General features: G+C 41.5%; 1 protein-coding gene across 33 annotated transcripts in view; it reads right to left on the reverse strand.

Moving 5' to 3' along the window:
- Window positions 1-337: 337 nt before the first annotated feature.
- The window catches only part of LOC148398676 (regulating synaptic membrane exocytosis protein 1-like), a 78,207-nt gene continuing 60,802 nt past the window's right edge, over window positions 338-17,742 (reverse strand). For 10 of the 33 annotated variants that reach the window (XM_088373999.1, XM_088373996.1, XM_088374001.1 and 7 more), the window contains 15 exons: window positions 16,966-17,085; window positions 16,228-16,317; window positions 13,807-13,884; window positions 13,292-13,357; window positions 12,862-12,975; window positions 11,826-11,932; window positions 9,838-9,941; window positions 8,957-9,117; window positions 8,536-8,688; window positions 6,696-6,913; window positions 5,186-5,330; window positions 4,307-4,416; window positions 3,923-4,024; window positions 2,984-3,123; window positions 338-2,859 (listed from right to left, as the gene is read on the reverse strand). In XM_088373999.1, coding sequence (XP_088230125.1) covers window positions 2,641-2,859; window positions 2,984-3,123; window positions 3,923-4,024; window positions 4,307-4,416; window positions 5,186-5,330; window positions 6,696-6,913; window positions 8,536-8,688; window positions 8,957-9,117; window positions 9,838-9,941; window positions 11,826-11,932; window positions 12,862-12,975; window positions 13,292-13,357; window positions 13,807-13,884; window positions 16,228-16,317; window positions 16,966-17,085 — 1,927 coding nt within the window. In that variant the 3' untranslated portion in view covers window positions 338-2,640. Of the gene's footprint in view, window positions 2,860-2,983; window positions 3,124-3,922; window positions 4,025-4,306; window positions 4,417-5,185; window positions 5,331-6,695; window positions 6,914-7,173; window positions 7,685-8,535; window positions 8,689-8,956; window positions 9,118-9,837; window positions 9,942-11,825; window positions 11,933-12,861; window positions 12,976-13,291; window positions 13,358-13,806; window positions 13,885-16,227; window positions 16,318-16,965; window positions 17,086-17,742 lie in introns of those variants that run through there. The other 23 variants (XM_088374002.1, XM_088374000.1, XM_088374006.1 and 20 more) reach the window with 14 other exon arrangements.

The raw sequence follows: 17,742 nt of genomic DNA on the forward strand, positions 1-17,742 counted from the left end.
GGCAAACGATGTGAGTTGTATTGTGCCATGTGGGTTCATCCAATTATGCAAGACACACCAATCTGTATTGTAGATCAATTTCAAATTCAATTTCAATAAGATTGACATATCCTAAAAGGGAAAAAAGGAAAGAAATAATACACAATATTAAATAGTAATAATAATAACTTAAATAATGATGTTTTGCATTTTTATTGTAGGCAGATCATTTTGACTTGGTCATCTGATAAGTAGCTTGCAAGCTGAAAAAGTGTGGGCACCCCTGCTCTAGGGTGAACTTGCTCGAAAAACTTTAGCCTCAAACAATGGATAAAAGTTTAAATGAATAGATGTGCAATTTCTTCCACACATTCTTTTTATTTGTAAATCATAAAAATTAACATTTTGAAATATAAAACATACACATCATTTGAGCCACATCTGTTATACAAACAAGAAATGTTGCAATCAATTTTCTTTCAGTGGAACACATACGCTGTAAACAATCAATATTTTCCTGTTAATACTGACAATGAAAAAAAAACATTTTCAAAATGGGAAAGGGTTTGAACTTTAAATGATCATTGAGACATCTTTTACAGACTTGTTCGTTTTAATGGCTGAGCACTGCAAACCCAAGCCTATTACCTTGAGTTGTCCCACTGTGTGGTCCCCAACAGTGGATTAATAAATCCTCATTAAATGAATTGGCCCCTGGTTGAATGGCTGTTGAATATTTACAGTGTATCACTGGCTCTGTATTTGCTTTTCTACTTCATAATGCACAATATCCTATCTGACAACATGATGTTGAACCAAAAGATATAGTTCCATATAAGTGGATTCGATTTGCATTTGCACTTTACATGTTTATTGATGCACCAGCTCCTCGGAGGTATACAATGATGTGGAATAACAGCAGGAGTGGTTGTGAGGTCTGCTCACGACTACAGTACATCTGTCAGAGGGTATGAGGAACAACGTCAACGTAATCTTCCGATTCTGTTTGAGAGACGTTCAGCACCTGACTGAGGGACATGGTATAGACCGCAGTTGGATTCCATTGCATTTGTGTGATGGGAATGGCTTCCATTTATTGGTTTTACCTCCAATATTCAATTACGAGCAAACTGTACAACTGCATGCAACATACAAGCGGCTCTACAGTTAAGTGGAAAAAAAAAACACGTATCCAGTTCTGTATCTTTTTTTTTATGTAACTGATTCCTAAAGAAAATTACATGCAGCTCGGAGCAGGTCATACCAGCCCCCTTCTTACAAGGTGAGAGGGGGTCCGTAGGGCAAATGGAGAATGAGCTTTTATGTTGTCCTGACACATCAGTCTGATTGGTAACTTGCACATGAACAGTGTTATACAATAAAAAGTGTGAGCAGTTTCTCTTTTTCTGTTTCCTAATAACTACACCAAAATGAACAGGGCCAGTGGGCATCTCAGTTTTTTCTCTTTTCAAAACTACGTTTTTTTTTTTTTTTTTTAAAAAGTTAAACTTTTAGTTGTAAAAAATCAAGCTCTTGTGCTTGTGTTTAATTCCCAAGAGAACATAAAATAAAGGTCCAATAAAACCATTTAAACATGCTTGGGTGAGGGTATTTTGAGTGATAACAAAGTCTTCCTTTGGTAAATAAAGATTTTCTTCTTTTCAGGTTTTTGAGGGATGTATTTCTGTGACGTTTAATTGTAACACACAAGTTGATTTGTTGGTCATCCTCCTGGGAGGCCTAATACACATCTGTACACAGACAACTTCATTTAGTCGCATGTTTAAAAATCTAAGATGTGTCTTAATCACCAGTCCCCTTACCTGCACAAAACCTGCAGACAATAAATAGTTTCATTTCTCTTTTTTTTTTTTTTTTTTTTTAAATCGCTTGATTTTTCTCTCCATGCACACACCAGACTGACAACATATCATGAGCATTTAACACACTATAAAATCATTTTGTGCAATAGTAACAGAGGAGAAATAAATAGACAACAAAACAAACACACAAGACAGTATGGCTTTGGAGAAGCCATGGTAAACATTTTGAAAAGAGGATCTTTCGACAGAGAGAGGGACCGATGATGCGGCTTCAGGGTGTAGGCACCAGAAGAAGGCCCTGTGCTTCCAGAGTTAATACCCATGTGAAAGCCCCCTGCTCCTGGGCAGAGGTGCTGGCAGTCTGATGGGGTTCTCGAGGAGGCCCCTGCAGATAGGATTCCAGTGCCCTCACTACCTGCAGATGTGGCGGGAGGTTACCTCTGTCTCAAGTTCATACATTCCAACGCTTAAGTACAATTCATTGCTTTGCTGTTTTCAGCTAAAAGCCACCCTGCTTCATTTGTCACATGGCATTCATCTTGTATCTACTTCATCAGCTCAACTTGAAAGCTACCGCCTGTTGTCTTTAGTCAGCCCCCAATCTTCAGCGTACACACACAAAGCAAAACAGAGACATTTTTCTAAATTTTTATGGAACACTGAAAGGTGGCGCTCCCCAGAACAGACGAAATGAACCACGACAGAAGTGATTGTCAGATCTCAAGAAATGTGTTTTCTGATTGTTGTTGCTCTACATTTCTGCTTCAGCGTTCTATCCCTTCTTACAGTGCATATCAGGAGTTAATCACTCGCAGAGCGGTGTTGAGCTGTCGGCCCACTAGGATCGGATCCCGGGCGGTCCAGAGGAGCTGTCCAGCGACGACTGAGAAGCTCGCCGTGTGAGGGACGCCAGAGTTGGATCCACCAAAGAGGAAGGTGGAAACAACTTGTACCAGCCAATTACTGTGCTTGATAAGTCCAGTTCCTCCAGGAGAATTTGCGCAACTCCCATGAAGCTTTTATGGTCCATACGGCCGTAGTCCCCCCATACAATCACCTGAAGAAGGCCATGCAATTATTTGCTATGCTGGTCTAGTTCTTCCCTTCTAAAATATATTTCTAACATGGGAATATAGACATGAAAGTAAGAATTAAAAAAATCTATCGTATTTTCCACTCACCTGTAGGACTTTACCCTGTGGACTTTCCTCAAACAGCAGTGCTTGCTGGTACAGTGGGTCAAGTGTTTTCCGTGCAATCTTGGTTTTCTTTTTGGCTACGTATGCTCCATTTTTCAGCAGGTAGACCTTGACATAAGGTGCTGAAGGCAGGGACGAAACAACAGAAAAAAACAATGATGGTAAAAGACATTGAAGAATGTTGAAATGGCATTTTCGCGCTTAAACAAAGGATAAGAAAAGAAAAACAGTTTTAAATTCCACGGGACCCAAAGACCCATTGTTTTCTAAACTGCCAGGCCTATCCCAGGTGACTTAGTTATACCCAGAGAAAATCCCGTGCAAGGGGGCCTGAGCTGAGCTTCCAAACCCAAACGCCAGACCTCAGAAATATCAAGCAGATGTGCTAACCACAAGACTAGGGATGTCCAAATCCGGTCCTCGAGGGCCGCTCTCTTGTATGTCTTGTTTCTTCTTTGAAGTTTCCCTCCTCCACCATACCTATTTCAAATGATCAGCACATTAGCAATCTCTATAAGAAACCTAATGACGATTCTGATCATTTGAATTAGGTGCGTAAGAGAAGGGAAACAAAAACATGCGGGATAGCTGCCCTCCAGGTCCGGGTTTGGACACCCCTGCAATAGGCCAACGTGAAGCCGATATATCTTGAGAATTGTACATGTTACCAAGAATTGAGAATAAAAAAAGATCATGGAGAAATGCAAAGAAAGAACTACAGCATTTCTCTGACCACTGTGAATTCTGAGCTTCAAACGCTAAAGTTCAAAGTGAAGGCTTTCGAGACGGGCATTTTTGCTCCCAACAGAGAGCAAAGTCAGGCACCAAGCTTTGCCTAATGTCTCCAAACCAATTTTGTATTAGCGATATGGTAAAAAAAGAGTGATTGTTGTATTATTTCAATTAAGCTACAGTCTTTACCTGGGAGGGATTTTGAGCCTGGCTTTTGTACAAGACCTCGCGCTCTGATAACCTCCACCTCCAGCTGACCCTTTTTCTCCATCATACCAATCTGGATGTCACCTGTATGACAAAGGAAGATGGTGGCAAAATAATTAGTATAGATCTATACAAGTTTGTTTTGTATTGCAGTAAGACTATGAAATATGCTTGAAATATAACTCAACAGACTGCTCTTTTGCGGGAAGCTGAACATTTCAACAATGCCTCATTGTCAAAGTTTGAATGTTGCAATAAAACCAAATGTATGCTCGATCATGGTATGGAAAATCAGAGCAACACAAACAATCCACAAATAATCGTTCATGCAGTCCAAACTGAACTAAAATGTGAGCACAATCACACCTATTGCGGGTGTAGCAAGTGTTTGCCTTCCCACTAACTGAGCTGGACCAAGACCATCTAGAAAGTCGCTGAACTGGCTGCTTGCTCCCAGATTGACTCCAGAGAAGATACTAAAAGAAGAACAAAAACAAACACAGAATTTGGTAAAGACACAGGTAAATCTTTTTCCATTTGTTTTTCTTTAACAGAATCAATTTGCTGTTAGTCACTGATAAGTGAAAAAAATACTTCCAAAAAATACCATAAACATATACCGTATTTTTCTGACTATAAGCCGCTATTTTTTGCACAAGCTTCGAACCCTGCGGCTTGTAGTCTGGTGCGGCGTGTCTATGGATTTTTCGTGATTTTTGTGATGTCTAAATACGTACACTTATACTCATTAGTAAAAAGGTTGTAGACTGCTGTTATGCAGCACCGATTTGCTGAGCGAAGGGATACGTGACCAAACACACGGTCAGTGGGAAGAAAAGTGGTGTTTTGATTGCATGTCTGTCCGTCAGGCAAATAGTGCCGCACGAACAAGACCAAGACGGACATTACTGGAGAAAGGAAGCTTTTATTCACAAACCCTCATTATTTGGCATTACCAGAGGTAATGGTCTTTCTAAACATATTAATTTCTCTTTGCTAATCATTTATAAGCAGCTTCAATGTGTTAGCCCAATATTCAATAAGTTCATGGACACATATTAGTTACTGTAGCTATTTTGCTATCTAGTCAGATGTAGCAAAGTAACTTTTGGAAAAAGATGTGATTTTGCTGGTTTTTCCCAATTGTTAGTGACTAGTTGAATTGTTGAAGACAGTTTTAACAAACAATGTATAAAATGTAGCCTTATTGTAAAAAGTAATATAAAAAGTGAAAAAGTTACTAACTTCCCCTCAGAGTTGTAGCTGTTCATGCTGCCATTGTTGGACTCTTTGCTGGGCTGCCGACTCATGTTCCTCGTCAGTTCCACTGCCATGCCGGTCTCTGTGCTCCTCTGGATCGGTGCTCCTTTCTCCTTTTTAGTCTTTGCCTCTGCAAAAAAAAAAAAAAAAGGAAAAAAGAAGAACGAGAAAGCAAGAGAGTGCGAGAGAGCGTGCTAGAGAGAGAGAGCACGAGAGAGGGACAGAATGTACTGTATGACTTTTCGTACAAACCGTTCCAGCAGCCTCCATAATGATATTGTAATTTAGACTATTATTTTCAAACACTTGCACTTCGTATATAATATTGTGCAAGGTAAACCAGAGAGTAGGAGAAAAACTAGCATGATCTATTTTCCCATTTTGCGGATACAATAGAAGGCCAGTCACCATATTCCAGACAGTATAAATGTATCAATAAAAGCAGTTTAGTATTCTGTGATGTGTCTGTGTGGCGCATGGTCAAAGGACCTACGCATGTACTTTTACTCTCTCCCTCCTGTAGCCAGAAACAGGAAACGCTTTGCTAGAAAAACAAGCTGACTGACCCAATGCAGACTCTTGACTCACTCCTTATAATGAAACAGGTGGTGCAAGGAGAAAAGATGTAAAAAAATATTAAAATATCTTGTACCCAAACTGCACAAAGGAAAAGTACAGATTTAATTGGAGATATTCCTTACTTGCCTCAGTTCTCATCCAACACATAGACAAAGGATTTTTTTTTTCAGTGAGCTAGCTACATCTCCTTATATCTCGACTTCCTATCTCTCTTCTCCACTTCAGTGACAGAAGGCTAGACATCCCTCCAGGCCTAGTGTGGCCAAATAGCTTTTAATGTCTGACCCAAAGAAAGGGAATAACGGAGCTCGACTTTCATAGTAAGTCTGTCTGAATGGGAGTTGGATTCAGACAAGTCTCGTGTAACCGGGAGCTAAGCTCTTGGTGGCTCTCATCTATCTACAATGTTCCCTTAAGTTTGAAAAATACATCATTATTGTTTCTTCTTTGATAACGCGCAGTGGGACAGCGGGGGATGAAACTTTTACAGAATAAAAAGACATTTGGAATTATTGGTACTTCAGTGCCGTCTGCTCCCCAGGACAAATCTTTTTTGTTGTGAAACATAGTTTTTTTGTGTGGCTCCGGATACATGCGCTGAACACAGATGCTTGAGTGTCTGAATGTTGATGTAGTCCACTCAGTAAAATGTGCATGATATATAATTCAAATTTGGCTCATGAAAATACCAAAATTGATCAATTTGGACAACTGGCTCATAAGCAATTGAATCATGGAACTTTAGCAAATTACACGTCCCTTTTCTTTTCCAATCTTCACGTGAGGCCAACTGTTTTTTTTTCATCTCACCACCAAGTAGTAGTGCATGACATTTTTGGGGGATGTAAAGTCATCTTGGATTTCCATTCTAAAAAGAAGAATTTTTGTGTTGTTAGCATTTGCTGTGACAACTCACCAGGGCCACTTATCTGGGAGGTACTCCGGCTGCGGCGGTTTCCAACAATGGCCACCACCCTTGCACTGAGGCTGGAGCGTCTCTTCTTGCTGCCTCCCCCCACTGTGCCGAGTGCTGTGTCTGACTGGCTGCCATCAGTGCGCTCCTGCGTGTAGATCTCCCCACTAACACTGGAGCTCTTGAGCATGCTGCGTCCCGCTGATACTCTCATCTGCCGACTTCAGAAAGAAGACAGTGCGTGTCTCTCATTTAAATGGTCCAAAGGTTTGACATAGTATCTGTATTTTACTGTACCTTCACCGCATAAGTCAGCTGACTGACATGTCGTGATGACAAATGCAAACATTTTAAATCGCCAGACATGATGTGATATGATATGATATGATGGGATGGACTTCAATTTCCCTTTTGGCCCTGAACTCAAAGACGTACTACAGCAAAAAAACTTACACTGACATATGCTACATGACGAATAAAATATGTCACCTGTTTTTTTTATTATGCTGTAACAGTAGTAGCACAGCCAGTTTAGATGTTAGTGGTCAAATACAAAAATAGTTTACCACCATTGCAACAAAGTTTACATAATCAATTCCATAGATAATTTGTATTACTATGCATTTAAATTCATTCTTCTCATACAAGCAACTACACAAGAGCAGAAGCAATTGAATGCTTGGTGCCTTCGATGGGTTTGGATGAGACACTGCAAGTCGATGGCCTCAATTGGACTGAATGTGCTACAAGAGAGCCTGGACATGCTGCACCCATCACCATCTGGTCTGTGTGGACCTCCGACTAACGTGATATGATGGTTTACAGGAAGTACTGGAACATTAGCTTGAGGACTTTCTGCTACACTATGCATGGAAGTTAAGGGAAGCTGGGCAGCAGAAGGGGCAGATGGAAGGGGATTCTGCTCGGGAGGATGACCGGGCTCCGAGTTGTCACAGCACAGGATGCATGCAATGAGGGATCTGAGATGTGCACTGAACAAACACAAATATAAAAAACTAAGTACACATATACTGTAGTGTAACACACAACATAAACTGCATTGAAGAAAATGCTGATTGTGTGGCTGTCACAGATGCCAAACTGTGTCATGGAAGGCAAGGAAGCCTGTTGACCATGTTCAGTTTATTTAATAAATAAACTAGGCATTATAATGCACTTGCACTTAAAACTAGGCATGGTAATAAGCATTATAAAATCTCAGGACTTATTTGAAAATAGTGAGAAAATACACACATCACTGAAATGATTAAGAATGCATTGATTTCTGATTGCTGTTTTTTTTATTGCCTTGACCCTTAAAACGACTGCACTTGTCTTGTCTAGTTTTGGTCCACATGGTAATTTGAGGGAGCTGTGCTGCAAATTATTATTAGCAGGTGATAAATTGATGGCATGATTTGTCTGTCGGTTGTAACAAAAAAATAGATCAGTAATAAGTGAGCTGTACTATATCACTCTCTGCTTAGGACCATTGGGATAAGGTTGTTTGTCCATGTCGAGAGAGAGAGAGAGAGAGAGAGAGAGAGAGAGAGAGAGAGAGAGAGAGAGAGAGAGAGAGAGAGAGAGAGAGAGAGAGAGAGAGAGAGAGAGAGAGAGAGAGAGAGAGGAAAGGAGAGGACAGGAGGGACAGCGACGGGGAGGGGGCGGTAGGTGGGTATGTAGGTCGGTCGGTAGGTAGGTAGGTAGGTAGTTAGGTAGGTAGGTCGGTCGGTCGGTAGGTAGGTAGCTAGGTAGGCAGCTAGGTAGGTAGGTAGCTAGGTAGGTAGCTAGGTAGTAGGTAAAAAGAGTCAGGAAATTATTTCTAAGATCTATATATTTTTACCTGGACTCCTCTGTTTCTCCAGCGACAGTGTGTCTCCTGCGCTTCAACTCCTCTGAGAAACGTCTTTTTCCTGCTGCCCTCTTCCTCTCCTCTTCCCTAGTCACCCCCCATGAGATGCGCCTGTCTTTTTTTTCCTCCTCTAATGACTTAGACCTGAGTGATGTTTGTTTTCATCCCGCCATTGTTTTATGTGTTTGTAAGTGATAGAGAGGAGCAGTGCACAAAGTTGGACGGAAACATGCAGCAGTTGCCATGCAAAACAGAAAAGATACACAGCCATTAGCATGCATTTTAATAGCAACAGATTCAAACACATGCTGATTCCCCCAAAACATGTTGATACCAATTTCCAAACTTAGTTGAACCTAAGAAAATAAAATTTAAAAATGTAATCAATGTATGACTTAACAAAAGAACTGACCTAAGACGTCCCCCTGGGCGTTCTGACTGGATAGACATGTAGCTGGTGCTACTGAGGCGAGAGGCACTGCTGGCACGGGAGAGAGCTGACATGTCGCTCATATCACTGTCTGACGACCTCGCAGACATGTTGTCGCTGCTACGTCGCTGTTCTGCAAACATCTAAGAACAACAAGCATGGATTTATAATTTCAAAGTGAATATCTCAAGTCCAACACAGACAGGCTGTTGACTTCCATCCATCCATCCATCCGTCCGTCCGTCCATCCATCCATCCATCCATCCATCCATCCATCCATCCATCCATCCATCCATCCATCCATCCATCCATCCATCCATCCATCCATCCATCCATCCATCCATCCATCCATCCATCCATCCATCCATCCATCCATCCATCCATCCATCCATTTTTTTCATTCGGTGCGGTTCCTATTCAGACTGTACATTTTGCAAGTGAAGTATAAACATCCACGCTTGTGACGATGTATGCTCCCATCGGACAGCAATGACCAGGGCGGCACACAGAGCACAAACCCAGAAATAGAGGAAAACATACACGCCGTGTTCCTGCTCTGCATATTTGTGCTGTTGGTTCGGATCTACGCTGTTTGTATTCACACGTGAAGCGAACCTCATCAGAGTCCGTTTGAAAGCAAACCGAGACCACTTTAAAAAGTGGGTCTTGGTCCGATTCTTTAATCCGCACCAGGATTTGTTTGCGTGTATTTACACCTGCATAAAAGGTCCGGACCAGCGTTAGAATCGAACCCTGGTCCTTTCAAAATGGACCAAACAGTCAGGTCTGAATACACACATACACTGCTTTAAAGATTCCACCTGATTATTTTTCTAAAGATGATGAGCAATAAGAAGTCTTACCTCCCGTTTATACTTGAGGTCCGACTCAGGGTCATGGGAAGCTGAAGGCCGATAGGAATGTACTTTCATATGCAGCTGTCGGGCTCGCTCTTCAACTGCTAGGGCTAAAATAAAACCAACAATGACAATTTAATTCAGCCATGTAAACAAGCAAGGTCTGATTTTTGTCTAAATGATAATGTACTGTATAATCTGTCAAGAAGACATACTGACAATTTCTCAAGATATGGATAACATTGAACTCACATCCTCACAATACAATATGTCATAGTTTTGTCTTATACTACACACAACACTGTCTTGTTTCACTGCTTGTATTAGCATGATCTAATTTCTGCAGTTTGTGAAAATATGGTGGGTCACCATCCACCTGAAAAGCTGGAGTCAATTCCAGCCAATGCTGGCAAAGACACCCTAGACTGGTCACTAGCCAATCTCAAGGCACATATAGACAATCACTGTTGCTCGTATTCAAACCAACTGTGAAGCAGATGCGGCAACCATATAAATTATTATTATTATTATTATAATTATTATTGTTATTTGCATCCATCCATACCGAGTCCCGATCTGATACCTCAGCAACGTATTAAGGAGAAATAAAAGGGCATCCTGAATGTCTTTCCAGCCATCCTGGCCCCATTCATCCATTGTTCCATCCGTCTGTCAAGTCAAGTCAAATTTATTTATACGGCCCTTATCACAAGAATGTCTCTGAGGGCTTCACATGGCCACAGTTGACAATTATTTTCCTCATTCCCTGCTCTTTACCCAGGAAAGCAAGGAGAAACACTCAAAACCCCGACTGTGGAACTATTATGAGAAACCTTGAGACCGTCCGTCCATCCGTCCGTCCGTCCGTCCGTCCGTCCGTCCGTCCGTCCGTCCATCCATCCATCCATCCATCCATCCATCCATCCATCCATCCATCCATCCATCCATTCATATTCTACTGCTTATCCATGGTTGGGTCATGAGGGCAGCTTGATTAGGGAATGTCCCTCTCCCCAGCCACTTTGTCAGCTGTTCCAGGGTAATCCCAAGGTGTTCACAAGCCAGTCAGAAGACAATTTCTCCTCACTAGTGCTACGTGCTTGGAACACCTTACCAGGCAGGCGTCTGGGAGTTATCCTCACCAGGTAGCTCAGGTATCTGGTTAGGATGAACAATGCGCTTCCTGCCAATATGAAAAGCAGCAGCTCATCCCGAAATCACTCATCCGATGATCGAGCTTCTCACCCTGTCTCGAAAGGAGAGCCCGGACACTCTGCTAAGAAAACGCATTTCGTCCGCTGTTATCTGGGATCATGTTCTTTCTGTCCCTCAGAAGTGACATTCCTCTTACTGAGAGTAAGCTTCTGTAGCCAAAGATCGGACTGCCAAGGTCCTGCCTTCCACTGAAGCTCACCCGACCTTCTATGGCCCTTCTCACACTCGGTGATCCGATGAGAAGGGTGATTGTCCTTTAGGCCTGAGCCCCATGCGTGTTGGCCCGACCACCAATTGCTCACCTTCGAGCCCCACCTTCAGGCCTGGCTCCAATGGTGGGGCGTCTGTGTCCCCCATAGGGATTTTTTGACCCGTGCTTTGTCTGATCCCTCGCCTACAAACTGTTTATTCCCTGATCCTTAAAGGGGCATAAAGTCCCAGACAACTTAGCTCCTAGAATCAGTGGAACACAGAAACACCTCTACCATAAGGTGATGGCTCATGGAGGGGTACTGCTGTTATGATGACGATGATTATTGATATTATTATTATTATTAGTTGTAGTAGTATTAGTAGTATTAGTATTTATAGTAGTAGTAGTCGTAATAGTAGTAGTAGTAGTCATTGTATTATTATTATTATTATTATTATTATTATTGGTAGGAGTAGTAGTAGTGGTAGTAGTAGTGGTCGTGGTAGTAGTAGTGGTGCAACAATGTTTGACTTTTGTCCCTCGAACAAAGCAAACAGAGTACTTGCATCCACACGTCATACCTTACCTTGTTCTATGCTGCTGCTCTTAGCCGGGAGTTGTGGAAGCTGCCGGCCCCTGCGGCCTGATGAGGGAGTCCCCATTGGGGAGGAAGGGCTACCATGAGGGTGTGTTCTGGCAGACAGAGACATTAAGACAGAAAGAGATTAAGAAGTGGAAGAAAACACCAAAAATGTTATTCGGAGGCGAAACAAGATTAGACAGACAAAATCAAAAGAGATGATCTGGTAAAAATGGGAGGGAACAGGACAAATTAGCAAACAGGCAGGGGAGAGGCAAGAGGGAGACAGAGCCCAATTTTTGTGCCCAGCGCAAGTTTAGCACAATGTGCAGTCTAAATGTGCGCATGGCTGGGTGATGTTTTCTACCTTTTGGCATTTTGTAAACAGCCGCAGGTAGAAATAGGAAAATAAGCATTTGTGCTGTTGAGGGGGTGAAGAACAGAACCGATATTGATATCTTGATTCTTGGCCAATCAAGGGAGCTGTCCTCATTCCCTTAAAAATTCAGCCCAGGTGAAGTGCACGGTACACATGGCTGAGATATGATACGCATAAATTACATTTATAAGAAATTTCAACAAGATCGCCATTTGAGAATGATGCAAAGTTGGCCGCTGTGAAGCCTTCCGTGCCGGGTCCTGCGTCGGTGCGTCTATGCCCGACCACATAAACAAAGATGCAACAGTTTTTACGCCAAGTGCATGTGTGCCGGTCTATGAAAATAGGGCCCCGAGTTGGTATGTACAGTAAACACAATATGCCAACATTTCTACACACCCCAACTGAGAATTTATATGGAGAGTAATTCTATGGACAGCATATACATTATGCAAGCAATATTTAGGAAAGCTTTGAATAGTTGTGGTGGGTTCAGGTAGAGTTTTAGAATTTAAGAGAATTGACCCACCCAGCTCACTCAAAGGTTGTACAGCATGTTACAAATTTTGAGGTGTGATGATTTAATGGGGTTCTTGTGGATACAAAATGAGCAACAATAGGACCACACAGTAGGAGAGACCTCCTGCTGACAATAGCATGCACCTGTCTGTCTGCAGAGAGTTTGGAGAGGACCCAGCCAAAGCTGTCTGACCAAAGGGTCTCAGTGGCCAACCTTTGCCCCTACTGCCCCTGAGGATAGAGGTGGGCTGGATGCGACTGCCGTTTACAAAATAATGAAAATTAAAAAGAGAAATCTTTGCAAAATATATTCCAAAAAATGCTGTTGGTGTTATACCATTATCTGTACGTTGCTAAAGTCTGCGGTATGTAAATTTTATTCAGACTATGTACGTATATATTCATAACCACGAGATAGTGATGGTTTGTTGGAAGCTGGAAGAGCTTTAGTTTATGCTTTATGGCAACCATTAAAGGCTACAATTAATACATAACAATATAAAATATTGCTAAATTGATCAAGTGAGGCAAGAAGAATATGGAATATGGCATATGGGAGGATGAATGGTCTCACCTGTCACCCTCCAAGGTTTTTTTGCTGCCTTTTAGACAGTCTGGACTTGATGCATTGCTACACTCCCTGTTAGGGTAAACAGTAACAGCCCAGAAAGAGAAGAGGAGAAACAAACATGATATGGCAATGACAATGACAAAACTAAAAAATGAATACTTGTCGATATGTACGTACATATCAGGCTGACAATTTGGTTCAATCAGAAAGGAATATAGGCAATCATTGCACAGCCAACCAACATTTTACAAGAAAGAGCTTATGACAAAATTGCACCAATTCAGATTGAGTACACAGTCGTAAACACTGGTGAAAACAAACGGGAGATTACAACAGCCTCAGCCCACAAATGTTTACAAGAAAGGGTCCAAACAGTGCAGATGACTACAACAACAATATCCTATAATGGAAGATAGTCTGCAGGGCAAGTGTCAGCAGAAAGATATAAGCAGGCAAGCAGCAAGTGGCAGCATATACGTATGTTGGAGCGGGGACAGCAGAAAGGTCAGGCCTGATACCTGTCTTCCGCAGAGGCCACGTGTTCTACTAAGATCCGGGGATTTGAGGGGCTCTTGCAGGGCAATGAATTGAAGCACCTGGAAATATGTGGAGTAGCGGGAGGTGAAGAACCAGATGCATGGAAGAGACTGAATACACCGCATGACTAGTGTGGCTCAGTCTGGAGGCAGCAAACCTCCACAAATTCATTCAAATGATCCAGTGCACGGCAGACCACTAGTTGGTTACCTGATTAAAACACCAAAGTATGAACAATTTGAGACTCAAAGTGCAAACTAGCTTATTTGGTGAGGTTTGTAAGTTTTGTATCTGAGTCTCAAAGTGTTACGCAGGCTCCCTCAAGTTTAAACTGCATCATGTCATTGTTTTTGGAATGACAGTTCAATAAATGTTACATATATGTACAATTCAAATGTATTTACCTTCTAGGTACAATTAACGTGCACTTTTCTGTATATATGCGTGTAACTTGAAATTGACTTCCTTAATAAATATTCATGAGGATTACTCCCCCCCCCCCTCTATTTTAGTGTGGTGGAGGCACTACTGGCTCAACTCAGTGGCCTAGTGGTAGAGTGTCTGCCCTGAGATTGGTAGGTTGTGGGTTCAAACCCCGGCCGGGTCATACCAAAGACTATAAAAATGGGACCCATTGCCTCCCTGCTAGGCATTCAGCATTAAGGGTTGGAATTGGGGGGTTAGATCACCAAATGATTCCCGGGCGCGGCACCGCTGCTGCTCACTGCACTCTTCGGGGATAGGTTAAACGCAGAGACAAATTTCACCACACCCAGATGTGTGTGTGACAATCATTGGGTCTTTACCTTTTTTTATTTTTATTTTTTTAATGGCGCTCATATTGAGAGCATTTTTTAGATCTAAAATGTTTGACAACCACTGGACTACATACTGCAGGGGTGTCCAAACTTTTTGCAAGGAGGGCCAGATTTGATAAAGTGAAGGGGCCCGGGGACCAATAGTATTTCCGGACATTTTTTAACTACAAATTTTTTATGCAAATACACATTGTTAGAAAACAAATTTCATTGTCCCAATTGTCTTTATTTTTGAATGACAAAATAACCAAATATAAGCCAGTCAGGCAGATGTGAATAACTCTAAAAACACATATTCTGCCTTTCATTCATATCTGAAGAGTCGGATAACATTTAAAAAACTGTATGAAATACCTTAAATTTACAGGAGTTTAAAATTATTTTTGCCTCATGGACATTTTAAACAGGAGTTATAAGTAATGCAAAGTTGGCTGTTATTATTAAAACTTAAAACAAGTGAATTTTGCTTTTGTCATTCACAATATCTTTCAGAAAGTAATAGTTTGTGTCACGTCTACAGGTTCATAACATCAACAGTATTAGCATGGCCACTTCGTAATATTTAATATTAAGTAATAATTACTTTTACTTTTGACTCACAGCTCCGCATGAAGAATCAGTTGTGATGCCAGTTCAGCTTGGAACTGCTTCACTTTATCAGCGCGGTCACTCCCTGTTAGCTTGTTGTATGTGTTCGCATGTTTAGTTTGATAGTGTCTCTTTAGGTTGAAATCCTTAAACAAGGCAACCGTCTCTTTAGAAATTAGACAAACACAATTGCCTTGATTTTTAGTGAAGAAGTATTGTAATTCCCATTTTTCTTGAAAGCGACGGCCCTCAATGTCAACTTTCCTCGTTTTCTTTGCAGTCACCATGGCAGAAATGAGCGGAGAGGGGTGGTGCTGCCACCTTTTGGTAATAGGATGAATTACAGTTTCAAGTTTCCTGATTTTTTTTTGTCAGTTTGACAGTGCAGGCGGGCCATAAATAATATATATTAATGTATAAGACTGAAGCTGCGGGCCGTATGAAATCTGACCAGGGGCCGGATTTGGCCCGCGGGCCGGACTTTGGACATAGCTGACATACAGGATTGTCATGGGCAATTAATTATCTTGCCAGTACTTCTACCCGGGGGAGTTTGCTATAGCAGCGGTCTGTGTGGATGTAGTTCGACTTTCCTTCACATGAGTTGTTACTCATTCAACAGCTGTTTTTCCTCACTTGGTTCAAGAAGTGATTAACAATTCCAAACATTCATTAGAGTTTTTCACTATCAAATAATTCCCCCGTTGTTTCGTGTAAAGGTAGCCAGGCATTAGCCTGAATTAATCAATGATAGAGTTTGTCAGCGACAACCACTTTAACTACAATATAGTATATTGCTGCTTTGAAAATAAAAAAATTCTGAAGATTACACATTCCATTTGAAGGGTTAGTTATTGTGATGTCAATGAGAAATAAACTGTGTATGGATTGTAGCATGACACAAACTAGAGTGGGGACATAAAATGAATGACATGAATATTTGTACGAATGATGTTAGGTTGGTGTGTGCACATGAGAACTATTTATTCTTAATACCTGTCTTTGTCAGAAGAGTGAAAGTTGCTGTCTGGTCTCAAACATGTGGTGCTGGCACTCCTCACTCTATCCAACGATGGCTGCAGGTCACTGCACCACCACAGCATAGCAGCAGAGAGAAGTAAGGTAGAAATCAACGAGGAGCGATGAAGGAGGACAGGAGACAAGGTGGAAGTAATGTAGAAAATTAGGGGGGGGGGGGGGGGTATGTGAATGGAAAAATTGAATAATTATGAGAAGTACAACAGAGAAACAAACATGAGATGACGACAGAATAAGGACGGCAATCAGACAGTGGGGTAACATGGAATGACTCGAAGGCCATTTATCAAAGCCATTCATCCTTGCATATACTGTGAGAGCACTCAAATAGAAGGTTGGTGAGTTGCCATGTGAACAGGGTCTAAGTGGAAAAGTATCTGCACGTGAGCGAGGGAAGAGAAGCTAGCTTTTATCTTATTATCAGATGCATATGACTGCTACTGCTTTTGGTTGTCATGTCATGCTACACAAAGACAACACAGATGGCTGGCTCAGTACCATCGCATGACATTGCACATCATAGTTTCAGGCTGAGGGCCTTACATGGAGGTATAAAAAGGCTTAAGATTTTAGTGCTCATTTAATGCCGTCATTTGCAATGTCAAGTGCAAGCTTAAGCCTCTGTGCGTTGAAGGAAGGGCACGTTGGGGGTAGTCAGAAGACGAGCAGAGAATATGTGAAGAGGCATTTTCTTACCTAACTGTGACCTCATCAGTGAACCTGAGGACACGGTGTGCAAAGATACTACGATGCACGTTGTTGCCTCCCTCTTGCCTTTGGGGCAGCTTGCTTTTTAGGCATGCGGGGAGGGTGGAGCTGTACACCATCCATGCCCATGAAAAGTGAAATATACAAAGAAAGGCAAAAAAAAAAAAAAAAGACCAAATGATGCATGCATCTAAAAGATGTGAACAGAAAGAAAGTATGTGAAGGGAACACCAGTGTGGAAACGACAAAGCTTTGAGCACCACTCGCATCAATTGGTGACACCAAAACATGATTTCCAATTGACTTCTGCGTTCATTGTTACAGCTCAGCTCGGTAAAACAGGAATGGTTCAAAAATGAAAAGCCGAACTGGATGACAAACAACATAGTGTAAAGTTATTATGTAAGAATAGCCCAGACGTTCTCGCTCAATGTTTGTTTTATGTTTGTTTGTTTGTTTGTTTGTTTGTTTATTTATTTGTTTTATCTTACGCTGTGTCAATTGTGCAGTTAGCATCAGTCTGTTAAGTGGTGCACCTGAAGTAGTGCGAATTGGTTTCAAATGTGGGTGCAAACAGAAAGTACCATGATAGCTGCCTAAATGTTTCTGATTTAACAGCATTTGATAAGTTTGCCTTGATATGTGTGACATTTCTGAACATGTCACACTTATCAATCAATACTTATATGACGTCTGTGCTTGCCTATTTTGTGTCTTTTTGTTTTTTTCAATGTTCCTATACTACATATAAACACTGATTGTGAT

The sequence above is a fragment of the Syngnathus floridae genome, chromosome 4 (assembly GCF_059516105.1).
Source record: "Syngnathus floridae isolate MCC-2025c chromosome 4, RoL_Sflo_1.0, whole genome shotgun sequence".
NCBI classification, from domain to species: domain Eukaryota; kingdom Metazoa; phylum Chordata; class Actinopteri; order Syngnathiformes; family Syngnathidae; genus Syngnathus; species Syngnathus floridae.